The 17175-nt window shown below is 40.3% G+C and overlaps 1 protein-coding gene across 6 annotated transcripts in view; it reads left to right on the top strand.

Moving 5' to 3' along the window:
* The window catches only part of TTC7B (tetratricopeptide repeat domain 7B), a 343031-nt gene that overhangs the window by 256185 nt on the left and 69671 nt on the right, over positions 1–17175 (top strand). For 5 of the 6 annotated variants that reach the window (XM_069085991.1, XM_069085990.1, XM_069085995.1 and 2 more), the window contains one exon: positions 13208–13410. The exons of the other annotated variant lie outside the window; for it this stretch is intronic. In XM_069085991.1, the coding sequence (XP_068942092.1) occupies positions 13208–13410 (203 nt within the window). The remainder of the gene's footprint in view (positions 1–13207; positions 13411–17175) is intronic. 6 annotated transcript variants of the gene reach the window in all.

The following is a 17175-nucleotide window of genomic DNA, read 5'->3' as shown; positions in this document are numbered from 1 at the left end:
GATAGATAGATAGATAGATAGATAGATAGATAGATAGATAGATAGATGGATAGATGGATAGATTTTTTTTCCTTTTTGGAGTGGGGAAGGCAGGGCACTTAGGGTTAAGTGACTTGCCTAAGGTCACACAGCTAGTAAGTGTTAAGTGTCTGAGGCTGGATTTGAACTCAGGTCTTCCTGACTGCAGGGCTGGTGCACTGTGCCACCTAGCCACCCCCAACATTTTTTTTAAAATTTAAAATATTAATGGTGTCTTCTGGCTGCAGAATATGAAATCTTTTTTTTTCTCTTTATAAACAGCTTCTTATAGTATCCAGGAGGACTCATTCCAAAGCATTGGCTGTTGATAATATAGTATCCTGTAAGAGTCACTCCACTGATTTCTGAAGGCCAAGAAATGATGTCATTATGTTTGAGAGTACTTATTATAGATGCACAGATCTATAACCTATACAGACCCATTCCAGTTGGAGAATACAAATTATTACCTCCCAGTTGCCTTCCAAGTCATGACAGAAGGGTATATAATCAAGCACAGTGCATAGTAGTGTGATGGTCAGGTATGTTTTCTGACTTTGTGCTGGATTGTTCTTCAAAAGGCTCTGCTCAGATGCAGCCTTCTGTGAAGGCTGCCTTAGTCCTCCCAAGTGTTAGTGCATTCTTCTACATTATGTATTATCTACTTATCTGAGTGCTTATTGTATCCTCCTGGATTCATTGGAAGCTCCTTGAAGAAAGGGACTTCCCCATTTTTTGCCTTTGTGTTAATAGTGCCCAGTGTAATAATACTTTATAATAAATAATAAATACACAGTAATACTTTGCATTTGGAAGGGATCTTAGAAATTATCTGGCTAACTAATTTTGTAATGGTGAGGAAGTGGAGCCTTAGAAAGGAGGTTTTTTTTCCCCAAAAAAGTTAGTGGCAAAACTGTCTTTTTTGACTCATGTTCTAGTTAATTTTGGGCTACACTAAGCTGCCTCTAGACATGGAAAAGGAAAACTCTACTATACCAAATTGGTTACTCATCTGTAGCTACCTGTTAGAAGTTTGAAAATTCTTTGGATCTATAAATGTGTATTTATTCATGTGCTTATCCATCTCTTTACCTTTGATAACAGAGGATATACCATAGAACAATGTGGTTCTACCTAATCAATGAGTAAGAGTTCTGACATTTCTCTTAGACTAGTGATATTGAGTAATGTACCATAAATACTTCCTTTATTTCCTCCTACAATAATTTCAGACCCTTACTATATTTCTTTGGGCAGAGTAGATATTACATAATAGGATGGGGTGAATTTTTATCTTTTTCAGAATTATTGACATTTTTTGACTATTTCCCTGGAAGACTCAGAATATAATTAAAGCTTCAAATATTCTTTGAAGGTATAAATTCAGAAAAGAACAAAAGCAACCCCTGCTGATGTAGTAATTAGAGTAATGCTTCATTTATAAAGCACCTTCTATGTTCCAGGCACTGTACTAAGTACTTTACAAACATCATCTCATTTGGTCTGAACAGTAACCCTGGGTGGTAGGTGCTATTATTATATGCACTTTACAGTTGAAGAAATTGAGGCACACATGGGTTAAGTGACTTGCCCAAGGCTACGCAGCTAGTAAGTGTTTGAACTCAGGTCTTCTTGACTCCAGACCCAGTACTTTATCCATTGGACCACATACCTCTACTCTGTGTGTGTGCACCTACAAGCTTGGGTGTGCAAACACCCCCCCCCCCCAAACATGTATACACACATACACAAATAACATAGCAGTAAGATATGTAACATAGCAGTGAGATATTCAGTAATAATCGTTCACACACGTATAATGTTTTAAATTTTACAAAGCATTTTCCTCATAGCAACCCTGTGAGTTTATACTGTGAGTATTCTTACCATCATTTCACTAGCGATACATCTGAAGCTCAGAGAGTTGAAGGGGCTAGTTACAAGACTGCACAGCTAATAAATATCCAAGCCAGGACTTGAACCCGGGTATTCTGACTAAGACAAATGCTCGTTACACTGTATCAGCAGCTGATTTCTCTCCAAAATGCAACCTGTTTCTAGAGGGTTGTGTAGATTTTCTCTCACTTGTTTGTATTTCTGGTGGGCCTAGCTACAGTGGGAATGATGCATGTGGAATGGAGGCATTTGAGTATTCACACCAATTCTCTCTGAAATCTGATTCTAAAATATGGGCTTCTAATGTCTAGCCTGGTTTTTCCTTAACCCCTTTGGCCACAGAACAACTCTGGACTTGCAGTGTACTGACAGAACACAAAAGTGGTTTCTTACTCATTTGGCAGAGGTGGGGGGAGGGGGGACAGGGCATGGAATTTACTTTGGCATAAGAAGCAGTTGGGAATGTTTTGAAGTAGAAATGTTTCCTCTTTGAGCTCATTGCCATAGTTAAAAATTGTAAGTACTTTTTCTTTGTACAGATATTTTATGTAATATTTTAGGGATAAGGATATCACTCACAATAGAGTTTTCTTAAAACTCATTTGTTTCATGTGGAACCTGGTTTTAGAAAAAATCCAGGCTTTTGTGTAAGAGGATTCCTATAGTGTTTTATAGCTCAGTGTTTCTGGTTCTCCTGTGAATCTCAAATCACCTAAATAAATAATGCATTATTTTAACATCATCCTTCAACTTCAGCCCATTTTGTGGTAACCAGATGAAAGGACACAGGAAAGAAGGGTAGATTTCCTTGATAGGACAGCTGAGGTGTTTTACAATAAATAGAATGGGTGTCAGCTGCCCATTGCATCAGCTGAATGCCCCATAGACTTTGTCCTCAAAACCTATGGCTCACTCACCCCCTACCCACCCACACACTGTACTAGTATTTTGAGGCTTTGCCAATATATTAAAAATCCCCAGATACTCTGTAGCCGAGTTAATTTGGAAGACACTAACATGGAGCATTTGAAGATCCTTATCCAGAGTTCCCTTTAAGTAAAGTAGCCCCAGCTCCCATTTTGGGGGAAACTAGGCCCTTTCTTAGACACACCTTTGGGGGGTGTGTCTGGGAATCTGAGTATATTACTTGCCTCCTCCTATTTTCAAAAACCATTTGACTTTTCTCCCTTTGTTCCAGGTCACGCCCCATCTTTTACCTCTCTGTGTCCTACCTGTTTCCTCCCAGGCTGCCTCCTACATACAAGAGATCGCTCCTGGTTCCCCCAGTTATTAATGCTTCCCGTAGCCCCAAGATCACTTTGCATTGTATTCATATGTATAATGTTATACTGTATACTGTGCTGCAGTACAGTGTATAATATGTATGTGTGTATGTATGACATATACACAGAGCACATAGATGTGTACAGACATAGATTATTTTCTTGTCTCTTTCCCCAAGTATCCTGAAGCTCCTTGGGGGCAGGGATGAGTTTAGGGGGTTGTTGGTGGTCTTTTTATGCCCTGTGCCCAGCACAGTGCTTGACTCCAGTAACTAGTGCTTGTTGAATTGAGTTAGCGGCGAGTAGGGCTCGGTGAAATGACACCATCTGAACTGCATGCGCCTCTCTGGCCCTTCCTTTTTGTTTCATCCCCACTTCTAAGCCTTAATTCTGTGTCTACTGTTAGTGGAGGGATAACTCTAGAGAAACTAAGAGTCTTGGGTAATAACAGCAGTGTTTGGAGAATGTAATAGGAGATGGTTATCAGCATATCCCCAACTCAGTTCCTTTATTTGTTGTGTGTCACCCAGAAAAAAGTGGTTGATTGAAAGCTGTTTGTCTTCATTTTCCATATTATAGGTACTGCCTCCTATTTAATTTCCCTTCAGATTCTGCCTTGTTGTTAGGCTCCATCACCAACTGTCCCTCCCGGTGAATTCCCATAACATTGTGCCACTCCATAGAGCAGTGGAACTTTTTCTTCCAAAAATTTCATTGTTTTCCTATGTCATTTGACTGCTTACCCTTGTGAGGTAGAGATGATCAGAGAGTATTCCTTTCATTCTACAGGAGTGGAGATTGAAGTTAGTAAGTAATTTGCTCAATGGGAGTTTATAGAGTATTAGATTAAGAATCCACAGGCCTGGGTTCGGGGAGTTGACTTATATCATTTGAAGACAGAGAAACCCCAAGAATAACCCTAATTTCTTCTGTAAGGTACAAAATTCATTGTCAACATATTTGTTAACACAATTTGTATTGTTTTGAAATGAATTAGGACCTCTCCCAAGTCAAGTTAGCTTCTTGGTACCCATCTTTTCATTTAAAATCATTTGGATGGCAGCTAAAAATGATGTTGTGGTAGGTGGTTAATTTCTGCTTGTTACTAATAATTATAGCTTCCATTCTGGCACCTTTCACAGACTAAACTGGTGGCTATTCTTAGCCAGTACCAGATCAGATTTTCTGATTTGCTTTGGGAGTTAAAGCCCAGAGTACTTTGATGAACTCCTTGACTCAGGCTGTCAGAGAGTCTGTAATGTAAGCCTTCAGTCCCCTCTTCCTTCAGCTTCCTTTTATGATTTTATTTACCACTGATGTGTAAGTCAACAGTGTCCGAGGTGAGGCACAGCCCGCTTTTTCATCTTAACTGTTTTGGATTAAATCCATAAACATATTTAGTACCCTATCTGTGCAGATACCTGAACTATGCACCAAGAGATCCCAAATAGGTGCCAAGTAGTATCATTATACACTAAGTATATCCTCCATAAAAACCTGAGAGCATTCATATTTGATCATAAATCTGGTTCATTCTATTGATTCTTCTGTCTTGACTATAATGTTCAATTTCACTGTGTGTAATAGTGGTAGAATGGGAATATTAGAGGTAGGAGGGACATTAGTGTATCTAAACATCTAATAGTAGTAACTCTAATTACCATAGCAATTCAGTGTTTCTAAAGTACTTTAATCACAACAGTCCTGTGATAGGCAGTGTGAGTAGAATACTTCTCATTTTTACTAATGAGGAAACTGGTTTAGAGACTGTTCAAGTGATTTCTTATATGTCATACAGAAAGAAAGTGAAAGGATTGATTCAAAACTTGAATAGATTTTTTTTCTGGATATGTAACAATAATAGCTTAGGGATGTTGTGAGTGGGAGCCCTTGTAAACCTTAAGGCGCTATAACTCTACAAGTTTTTATATATCATACTATGGTTTTGAAGCTCCTTTATGTCCATTACCTCAGTTTAGTCCTTACAAAATTTCTTTGAAGAGTTATGGTTGGTGATATGAAAGGTTGTAGAGAAGGCTAGCTCTCCCATATCAATCCCCAGCAAATATCTAAAAAGAACTATAGAAAGACCAATGAAATAGAAAACTGAAAAAAAAAAATAGAAGAAATCTCCTTCATAGTCCAGAACTATACAGAAAGACCAGTGTAGGTGGGGAGAGGAACTGTACCAGGGAAGCCAGCATGAGCACAGGTGAATACAGAAGCTAGCAGAAGTGAGGGAGAGGAGCAATTACCAGCCATTAACAGGGAAACTAACGAGCTCCCACTGATGAACATGAAGGCAGCCTTCTCTGTTCTTTGAACAGAGAAGGTTAAAAGTCAGCATGAGATCTTGAAGCCAAATTCTAGCCCTGGCCTGTCAGAAAACAAGAAATAGGTAATAGAACCCATTCCCATAGGCCACTGCATGGGGAGATGGGGCCTGGCCATGCATTCCTTAGAAAACTGGGTCAGCTCAATACCTGGCTGGTACACCAGTGTGGGGGATGGCAGAGGCAGTATGGGAGGCTAAGACCAGCTTGATCTCCAGCTCCCCAAAAGGTGCTTCTCAGGCCTACAACAGAGAACAGAAGAATTCATTTTTGGGCATCATGTTAGGAGAAGGAGAAAGACAAGCTGAACCCTGAATTTACAGAGAGAGACTCACATTAATCAAATAAGAAATAGAGAATCTAAATAATCTGATCTCAGAAAAAAGAAAATAATCCATAAAGAACTCCCTAAGGGAAGACAAAACCCAGGATCTGACATATTTGTAAGCAAGTTCAATTAAATGCTCAAAGGAAGGAAGAAACAATCACTTATTAAGCCCCTCCTGTTGTTGCCAGGTCCTATGCTGAGCAATTTACAAATACTATTTCATTTGATCCTTATTAAAACCTTGGGAGGTAGGTGCTGATATTTTTTTCAGTTGAGGAAACTGATGCAAAAAGAGGTCAGGTGACTTACCCAGGGTCACATAGCTAGTCTGACTGAGGACAAATTTGAATTGAGGTTGACTTCAGGCCTAGTACTCTATGCACTGTGTCATTTAACTGCCTCAAAGAATTTCAATATAAAATATAAATTACTTTCAAAATCAAGAAAAGAAGGGATTGGGGCGGCCAGGTAGCACAGCAAGTAAGAGCACTGGCTCCAGTGTTGGGATGACCTGGAGATCGAATCCTGGGCTCAGACACTTAGCACCCACCCAGAAACACCTGGCCGTGTAACCTTGAGCAAGTTACTTAACCCCAATTGCTTATGGGCGGCCAGGTGGCTCAGCGAGTAAGAGCACCGGCTCCAGTGTTGGGATGACCTAGAGATCGAATCCCAGGCTCAGACACTTAGCACCCACCCAGAAATAACTGGCTGTGTAACCTTGAGCAAGTTACTTAACCCTGATTGCTTAAAAAAAAAAAAAAAGAAGGCTATAGTAGGATAATTAAAGGATTATATACTGTGAACAGTTTGAATTTTTACCTGGAATGCAGGTTAGTTCAATATTAGGTAAAATATAAGCATAATAGACCACATAAAGAACAAAAGCAATTTTAAAGTTACTTGGTTATATCAGTAGATCCAGAAAAGGCTTTTTTGGGGGGAGGGCAGTTGGGATTAAGTGACTTGCCCAAGGTCACACGGCTAGTTTTTGTGTTAAGTGTCTGAGGTCACATTTGAACTCAGGTCCTCCTGACTCCAGGGCTAGTGCTCTCTTCACTGTGCCACCTAGCCACCTCTAGAAAAGGCTTTTGACAAAACACATGCCAAGTTAAAAATCATCAAATATCTCAAGAATAATATGATAAATATAACCACTATGGTTACTTAACATGGATAAATAGTATCTATCTAAAAATTAGCATTATCTATGATGGAAAAATGCTGGAAACAAGATTAGGGGGAAAGCAAATATATCTAATATCGCCATTGACAAAATTCTAGAAATGACACATATAGCAATAAGAAAACAAAAATAAAATTGAGTGAATAAGCAGTAGGCACAAGAAACAAAAGTGTTGATTTTTACAAATGACTTGGTATTTTACTGAGCGAACCCTAAATTCAGCTGAAAAAATTGTTGAAATAATAACCTGTTACAGCAAAGTAACATCTTATAAAATCCACAATAATCAACAGTTTTTCTTTTGTTACCAAGAAAACCCAGGAGAGAGAAAGAAATTCTGTTCAGAATGACTACAGAATATATAAAATGTCTGGTAGTCGACCCTCTACAAAAGAGGTGCCAAGTGATACATACACAGCCCACATGTGAAATGTTTTATTTGTACTTATTTGTTTCAAAGGGAGTTTTTTTGGGGTGATGGGAGAGCTATGGGGGTGATTGAGGAGATGTAATAGAAGTAACCCACCCTACCCTCAAAAAAAAAAAGACCATTGAAGAAACATAAGATACTTAAAAACTAGTAGAAGGAAGTTCGGCAGGGGAACACAGGCAAATTAGGGTTGTGTTGTAGGTACAGAATTAATTTTAATATATGCTTCTAAAAAATTCTTAGTAAAGGGGCAGCTAGGTGGCACAGTGAATAGAGCAACACCCCTGGAGTCAGGAGGATCTGAGTTCAAATGTGGCCTCAGACACTTAACACTTACTAGCCTTGTGACCTTGGGCAAGTCACTTAATCCCAGTTGCCCCTCCAAAAAAAAATTCTTAATAAAATGTGCAGAGCTGAGACTGCGTAGATTTAACTATTTCTCTTGCCCCCTGTAATCTAGTTTTATAGATCTATACTTGATTTTGGTTGACTGATCATTAGTAGATCTTTGTGTATGGGAAAGATTCAGGCTTTGCTACAGATACTTAAAAGGCTAAATCACCGTCTTTCCAGGCATATTATCCTCAGCAGAATTGTGAATGAATGACATCTTTGCTATATCAAGTGCAAGGTAGTTGGGAAGCAGGAAAATTGTGTCTCTGGTACCCTTTACACAGCTATAGGTAACACAATATAGCAACTTTGCCCATATTAGACGAGAACGATAGAACTCTATGGGAGTGAATACTTTCATGTTCTTTGGTTTGAAGTTGTGGATCCATGAAGGTTATTTTTTCCCTTCCATCTCTGGAAGGTCCATCTTCAGTGGCTTGAAGGATGCTGCCCAGTGAATGCATGGAATTCTCTCCTTCCTTAGCCTCCCCCCCCCCCACCTCCTGGTTCCCCATCTTCTCCAACCTCCTTCCAGTTCCAGCTAAAATGCCACATTTATCAGAAAAAATAACTTTTTCTCATCCACCTTAATCGTAGTAACTTCCCTCTGTTTATTATTTCCTGTTTATCCTGTTGTATGTTGTTTGTACATAGTTATTTGCTTATCATTGCCCCCATTGATTGTGAATTCCTTTGGGCAGAACCTTTTACCTTTCTTTTACCTAGTGTTTAGCCTTGTGCCTGACTGATAGTAGGTGCATTATCCTTGTTTAATGACTACCAGCTCTGTCCTCTATAGTCTGGTAGCCTGGATCTGCATGAGCTCCATTAGTATGTCTTTTTTAATGTATACTTTTTTTTAAAATTGAGCTATATATATTAGAGTGGCATATGCAATGATCTCTTTCCATAATGAAATATTCATGGTTATAAGTATAAAGTTCAAAATGATAAGAAAAACATTTAAGTTCATTTGAGATAATAAGTATATGAAATATTTTACAAACATTAAAGTGCTCTGTATATTTCAGCTCTTGTCATTCACAGATTTGTTGCTTGTTGGTTTAAGAAGATAAAAATATGTAATAATTTTAGAACAGCTACCAACAATATTTAAAATAAATGTTTCATTAAATTTCTTAGGGGAGATAGCCAGAAAACTCTCACATTTTCCATTGCTGTGGACTGTCCTCCAGTGATTTCTAGTAAAGTGGTCTCTGTGGCCTAGCACCCCATTCCCCAGGGCCAGGTCACCTGTGGTCATCAGCTACATTCCCCACTTCCTGACAGGGAAGTCAGGGGTTACTCTGCACCAAATCTAATATTTATATCATTACAAAATATAAGAACCAACAAGCAAAATGGCTGCAGTTCTATACTGTGGCTCACTTGTAGTCACCATGACTACAACAAGAGGCACCTGAGTTCCACTTGGAAGGACAGCTCCTATGGAAGGACCAAGTACTCTGGGGAAGTACCAGTATTCCAGAATCAGATCCAGGCCATTAGTGGGAAGCTGAGGGGAGTGACTAGTGTTTATTGAGGACCATAGTGACCTGGTAGAAGCTGTGCTTAAGGATGAATCTAGAGAGGATGGAGTAGAATGGGAAGAGACATGTGGCAGGAATATTAGGTGGTCATTGCAGTTGTTCCCATGAGAAGTAAAGAGGTTCCTCGAACTAAGTTGGTGGCTTTGTGGTTATTGAGAAGGGGACTGATACAAGAGATTTTGTGGTAAGATTTTGCAACTAATTAGTTATGTGGGGTGAAACAGAGTGAGAAGTTGAGGGAAATGCCATGGTTGTGAAGCTGGAAGCCTGGAAAAGATGGTGGCAAATCTCCACAGAAATAGTCAAGTCAGAAGAAGGATAGGTTTGGGAAAAAGAGAATAAGCTCTGTTTTGAACATGTTGAGTTTGAGGTGTCTCTGTGATATACAGTCTGTTTTTGGTTTTATTTTGTTTTGTTTTGCTTTTGCTTTTTGGAGGGCAGTTGAGGTTAAGTGACTTACCCAAGGTCACACAGCTAGTTTTTGTGTTAAGTATCTGAGGTCGGATTTGAACTCAGGTCCTCCTGATTCCAGGGCCGGTGCTCTATTCACTGCACCACCTAGCAGCCCCTGTGATATACAGTCTAAAAAGTCCAGTAGGCAAGTTATGATACACAAGTTTAAGGAAGACACTTGGGTTGGAAACATAGACCTGTTCATCTGTGTAGAAATGATAATTAGACCCCTGAAAGTTGATGAAGTCAGCAAGAGAAAAAGTATAGAGAGGGGAAAGAAAAGGACCCAGGAGAGAGCCTTGAGGAGCACCCTAGTCAGGGTGCATGATATGGATGTTGAGCCAGCAAAAGAGAGAGAATGGCCAGACAGGGAATAGGAAAACCAGGTGAGATCAGTGTCATGAAAACCCAGAGAAGATGGTGTCCAGAAGGAGAGGGTAGTCAAAAATGTTGAAACAGCTAGATCTAGAAGGATCAGGGCTTAGACAAGATCACCTATGTTGATGATTAAGAGATTGTGGTAAGTTTGAAAAGAGCGGGCTCGATTGAGTGATGGGCTTGGAAGCCAGATTCAAGAGGCTGAGAAATGAGGGAGCAGAGGTAAAGCGGAGGCAATAAGTGTAGAGAGGCATCCGCTTATAACAGGTGTAGACAACAGCTTGCATTCACATCACTTTAAGCTATGCAAAGTCATTTATAAATTTGATCTCATTTTATCTTCACAACAACCCTGAGGTGCTATTATTATTCCCGTTTTGTAGGTGAGGAAACTGAGACACAAGTTAAGTGACTTGCCCAGGCTCAGACTACTAGTAAAATGTCTGAGGCCAGATTTGAACACAGGTCTTCCTGAGTCCATTACTGTTATCCAGTGCACATAACTTTCAGGAGAAAGAGAGAGAGAAAGAGAGAGTGTGTGTGTGTGTGTGTGTGTGTGTGTGTGTGTGTGTGTGTGTGTGTGTGTGTGTTCAGTAAATCAAGGAGAGAGTGCGTACTATGAAACAATTCTCACTCACAAGAAATTTAAATTCCAATCAAGGAGAGTGAGTACATATAAAACAAACACCTATAAACATATACACAGCATAATTTTGAAGTTTACAAATAAATATGTATGTGTGGGTCTATTAGATAGGAATGTAGGCATACGGTACTTATTAAGCACCAGGTGATTTAGATTTAGAGGTGAGAACAATTGGAGGTGGGGGCATATAGAGAGCTTCGTGAAGACGCTGCTTGAGCTTCATATTTTTTTTTTTTATAAAGCAATCGGGGTTAAGTAACTTGCTCAAGGTTACACAGCCAGTTATTTCTGGGTGTGGTACTGAGTATCAGAGGCCGGATTTGATCCAGGTCATCCCGACACTGGAGCCGGTGCTCTTACTCGCTGAGCCACCTGGCTACCCCTAAGCAATTGGGGTTAAGTAACTTGCTCAAGGTTACACAGCCAGGTGTTTCTGGGTGGGTGCTAAGTGTCTGAGCCCAGGATTCGATCTCCAGGTCATTCTGACACTGGAGCCGGTGCTCTTACTCGCTATGCTACCTGGCCGCCCCTTGAGCTTCATATTGAAGGAAGGAAGGACTCTGAGGCAGAGGTAAGGAGACACTGTACTCTGGGAGCGTGGGACAAACAGTGCAAAGGCACAGTGATGGAAGGTGGAGTTTTGTATTGGAGGAACAGAGAAGCGGGTTTGGTAGCTGGACTGCAGAGTGTCATGGGCGAGTGATGTCCATTGAGGCGAAAAGATGGACTGAGTCGGGTTGTGAAGAACTTTCAGAGCCAAACATGGGAGGTTCGAGTTTATCCTCAAGACAATAGGAAACCTGTGAAACTGGAATTTGTTTAGTAGGGGAGTGACATGAGCAAATCTGCAAGGAAAGGAGAAGAAAAAGTGAGGGAGGAAGTAGATGAGTGTTGGAGGTGTGACTCTAATACCCTCTAGCAACCTCTCAGTTCAGGTTCAGTGTTGGGGCAAAATGACACATTCTTAAGTCACTGTGAACATTTAATAAAGGAGGTTTATTTTCCTTAAATACATCAAAATATATACAACAAAGATGTAGTGGCCCTTAGCTTCTCTGGAAGTGATCCCCATATTCCACATCTGGAAATGCATCTGGTTAGAAGATCGTTTTGGTATAGCAGCTCAAGAGGTCTTAGGCCTACAAAGCTTGAGAGCCTGTGGCTGGAACATCTAGGCTGCTCCTAGATGACCAGGAAGCTGCCTCTGGAAAGCTGAGACTAATCAGGCCCAGGAGGCAGATTTGTCTTTTTTTTTTTTTTTTTTAAGGTAGAGCTTACCCTTTGCTGGGTGGGAGAGAAGGGAAATGTGTTCCCGTAACAATAGGCTATTGGCTTGAGAGGATGGGAAGGATAATTTTGTGCATTAGGTGGAGGATTAATTATTGGGGAGACATGGACACTTTTATAGGAAGTAGGGGAAGAGTCAGTAGATAAGAGACTGATGAAGTGGGAGGGATCCGTACGGGCAGCAGTCTGTTGGCAGAAAAAGGAAGGAATGGGATCAAGTTGACAAGCAGAGAGGTGAGTGTTGGTGAGAATGGCTCCCTCTGTCTGAGATGAAATAAAGGAGGAGAGGAGAGGGGTGATATCATAGGGTTTTGAGGTACATAGTAGGGAGTGAGAGGGAACTCATGGCACAGGGCTGCACTTTTTGCAGTAAAGCATGAAAGACTGTCCTCTGAAGAGGAGAGGAGTTTATAATGATGTAAGAAGAAAGTTTGCTACTGGGGCTTTTTAGCTTCAGAGTTATAATGTAGGCCAGAGGGTTAAATCATCTAAGTTCCTTGAACGTCGTAGGGGACGAGTAAATATTTGTTTAATTTGAATTGAGTTAGCTTTACTTGTGTTCCTTCCATGACTGGGACCTTTGCATTTACTTTGCCATGAGGAATTTGACAGAGACACAACCCAGTAATCCATCCTATCTCTGATGACAGTGCCAAGAGGCAGAGTGGTAGTTGTCATCCTCAGAGGGTCGTGACCTGAACGGTATTAATTTTCCTTGACCTTCATAGGGAAACACTTTTTAATCTCCAAAAGTGTCTGCAGCAGATGCGGTTTTAGTGACTGAGTTAATAGGTGGAATAATAAACGCCAACGTGCAAGTGTTACTACCTTTGAGGGGATTGGTCGAATCAGGGCACTGCTTGTTCTGTTGTTCCTTTCCAGATGGGTCCCTTCCAATGTGAAGCTGCCTGGTTCACCTAGTGGGAAATCAAAGCCCGCCCAGCCAGTGTAACAGCTGTGGGAAAGAGTAGCATATTGATGTGTCCCAGGCAAGTGCAATCCTCCCTTCTGCTCTTCTCCTCACAGCTGAAGTCTACACTGGGATTGGCAAGCCCGCCGAAGCAACAGCCTGTACCCAAGAAGCAGCTAACCTCTTCCCAATGTCTCACAACGTCCTCTACATGCGAGGCCAAGTCTCTGAACTCCGAGGGAACATTGACGAAGCCAGACGTTGGTATGAAGAAGCCTTATCCATTAGTCCCACTCACGTGAAGAGCATGCAGAGATTGGTGAGTCGCAAATGCAAACCAGTCACTCCACTGTTGAGTGGGTGTTCATCTTCGAAGCAATTGGAAGCTTATATCCTTTGAATTGTCCTTCACTTTAAAAGAGCAGGTTCCAATTAATGAAGATGCCATGAACTTTGGGTCCTCTCCCCCATTCAAAGAAATGCCAGCCTGAAAGTAAATGATGTCAGTTTGAAAGCAGCTTGGGTAGATGCACATAAGTCTGAACCTTTAACCAACTGTAGGTTAGAGAGATAAAGAAGTGCTTGTTCTCAAAATTTCTGTGGTGTTGCTTTCCCTTGAGGAATTTGTAACTCTTCTGTTGCCATGTGGTAGCTATTCTGAAGAATTTCCTGGGCAGTTAGGTCCACATCTTAAGTATACCAAGGCAGCCATCTTGTCTCCTACCATTCAGTTTCTTGAATCTTTGACAGTTGAGAGATATTACCCTAGAAAAGAGATGAACAATTCCACTCCTGGTATAATTACTTCTTCCTCTTCACTGGGGAGGTGGGACTGTGGGTTATCATGATCTAATGTAGACTTTTTGCTGCCTAAGACTTACCAGGGTTAAAGGTAAGTAGGTAATATCTGGAAAGAAGCCAGTTTCCACATTGTTCATGACTTTGTTGCCAATGACATGTTTATTATTTCACTTAGACTATCCTCTTCTGGGAATTTGAGCCATAGGTCAAGGATAGTTTCACTGGTTCCATTTTCTTCCTCTCTGAAACCTCACTAGTTATTTGGGAGCCTGGTTCTATGGAGATTTATCCACCATTCTGTCATGTTCACAACATATGCCATGATTTTGGATAGTTTACATAATGAATGCTACCAGGCAGGGGGATAGATTGATTTGCCTCTGTAGGTTCCTTGGAAAAGGCACTTGACCTCTCTCACCTTTAGTTTTTTCATCTATAGAATGGGGAATTAATAAACTACTACCTGCCTCAAAGGGTTTTAGGGAGAAAAGTGCTTTGAAAACCCTGAAGCTTTATATAAATGTAAGTAATGGTCTTTGCTAGCTAGCCAGTTAAAATAATTTACTGAACACCTCCTATATGCTAAACACTTTTTAAATGAAATTCTGAAACTGAACCTAGTCAGCTAATTAATAAGAATTGCTGATATGGCCAAAAACAGAGTAAATTTTTTTTTTAAAGCAATTGGGGTTAAGTAACTTGCTTACGGTTACACAGCCAGTTATTTCTGGGTGTGGTGCTAAGTATCAGAGCCCGAATTCGATCCCCCAGGTCATCCCGAATATGGGGCTGGTGCTTTTACTCACTGAGCCACCTGGCCACCCCATGACTAAATTTTTTTTAAAAGGTGTGTGTGTATGTATATACATTATATACACACGTGTATATATTATATATATTTGCACACATAGAGATATGCCATTTTGTGAAAATATATTATTCTTTCACTTAATGTACATGCCAGAGTTCAAAATCTATATTTCTCTTGCAACATCTCTGATTTTTTCCAATATAAGGAAAAGAAGTTCCAAAGTATTACTTAGATGCCTTTGACATCACTAGCTCTCTGGAGCTTAGCACTTAACATCCCTCCTAGCTCCTGCTAGCTGTTTTTGTGCTCTGATAGGCCATCAGAAGACTCTGGGATGGCAGAAAGAACATTGGTTTGGTAATCAGGAGACAGGTTTTGAGTCCTTGCTGTGACATTTATTGCAGCATCATAAATTCATAATTAAAAGGAATCTGAGAGTTTTTTTAATCTAGCCCCCTTGGTTTTACAGATGAAGAAACGCAGTCCCAAAGAGTTAAATGACTTGCCCAGGACCACATAGGTAGTAAATGGCAGAACTGAATCTGAACCCATTTCCTCTGAGTTCAAATCCTGCTCTCCTTTGACTATATGTATGTGGCACATTGGTGATTTTAGATAATTATCTTCATTTGTTTGGTCCTTAGTTTTCTTGTCTGCAAAAGGAAAAGACTGAACTTGATGACCTTTAAGATCCCTGCTGTCTCTAATACTTTCACCAGAGGAACTTACAAAACCTTATAGCTTACATTATTTTATTAATTCTTACTGTACTTTAAAGTGATCAGTATTATCTTCCATTTTTAAAATGGGAAAACTTAGGCCAAACAAGGATTTTTTAAAATCAAAATTTGTATGATAGCATCTTTCTCATCTTTAAACCTCCCTTTATATATCTCTGCTGCTTTATAAGTAGTTTAGCATAATACTACCACCTGTGGTCTGTTTGATTAAAAATATTAGGTGACTATGAATTTTTGTCTCACTATCATAAGGGGAATGTTTGTGAAGTCCTTTAAGATATTGCTGCTATGGGCGGCCAGGTAGCACAGCGAGTAAGAGCACCGGCTCCAGTGTCAGACTGACCTGGAGATGGAATCCCGGGCTCAGACACTTAGCACCCACCCAGAAACACCTGGCCGTGTAACCTTGAGCAAGTTACTTAACCCCAATTGCTTAGGGGTGGCCAGGTGGCTCAGCGAGTAAGAGCACTGGCTCCAGTGTTGGGATGACCTGGAGATCGAATCCCGGGCTCAGACACTCAGCTCCACACCCAGAAATAACTGGCCGTGTAACCTTGAGCAAGTTACTTAACCCTGATTGCTTAAAAAAAAAAAAAAAAAGATATGGCTGCTATCACTAGAGCATTCAGAACAGCTATAATGAGCTTCTTGTACCCAACCTTTTTATTCAAAAGGATAAGTGAGTTTCTCCCTAGGTACTTATGAATTATTCAGAGAAGTATTTCTCATACATCCCTAAGGGGAACATATGAGACAAAAGATCAAATAGGAGAATCGCACAGGGAAAGTTTTATGTTTCACCTTTGCAGCTTTTCAAGACATATGAGCTCCCAGACAAATGCGAAAAGCTTCATTTTCTGGCAGAAGCAGGAGGTGGACCTAAAACAGGAAAGCCATGTGTAACAGACTATACAGATCATCATTTGGGGATTTTCCTTCTGACTCTATTGGAAATTAGTGGCTTAAATTTTGGGGTACTCTCCAGACTATGTAAGGTACTAGACTCTTCTCAGATTTTGTCTAGTAGAAGAAAGAACCAACTTTTTTCAAGACATTCCCCCACCATGTTCCTCTGTACCATCTTGAGATGTCCAAGAGCTAACTGAATTGTGGTTAAATTTAGTCCCATGACACTGTGAGCTCTTTGAATATTTATTGCATTTGAGAAAGATTTTGCAACATACAGTTTCTTAGTTTCAAAGACCTCTGCCTATGACTCTAAAATAAAACTTGAAGGGTTGCATGGAAATTTTTTTCTTGGTTGATTTGTAAATAAGGAAAGATAGGTTATATCCTTCCCTGATTTACACCCAAGAGAGTATTTGCCATACAGTCCCCAGAGTTCTGAGAGGAGGAAAGCCTCCCTTCACCATTTAGCCAACAATAAACCTGGTAGCAAGGAGTGTTTAATTCACCCCACTTCCACCAGTAGTCTTTGTGGTTGAGAAATACTTGGAGCACCAAATGGCCTCAAGGGGAAATTGAGCTCATCAGAGCATATACACCTTCTGGCCCTTTATACTTGCCCCTCTCTGATAGGTTGGAGAAAGCCTTTAGGGTATGTAGTAGAGAGTAATTAAACATAAATCTTTGTAATCAGTGATCTCAAGGAATTCATAGTAGTTTCTCAAAGAAACCTTGGGTCCAGCGGAACAAAATTAAAAATAAAGATTTAGCACAAAAAGGGAAGCTAGGAAGCTGGTGAGGGGGTAGAAGGTGGAGGGAAAGACAC

The sequence above is a fragment of the Petaurus breviceps genome, unplaced genomic scaffold (assembly GCF_028583685.1).
Source record: "Petaurus breviceps papuanus isolate PSGF00001 unplaced genomic scaffold, PetGlider_PUasm1.0 177, whole genome shotgun sequence".
NCBI lineage: Eukaryota > Metazoa > Chordata > Mammalia > Diprotodontia > Petauridae > Petaurus > Petaurus breviceps.
Note: the sequence above shows the minus strand (reverse complement) of the source record. Positions and strands in the feature narration are given on the sequence as shown.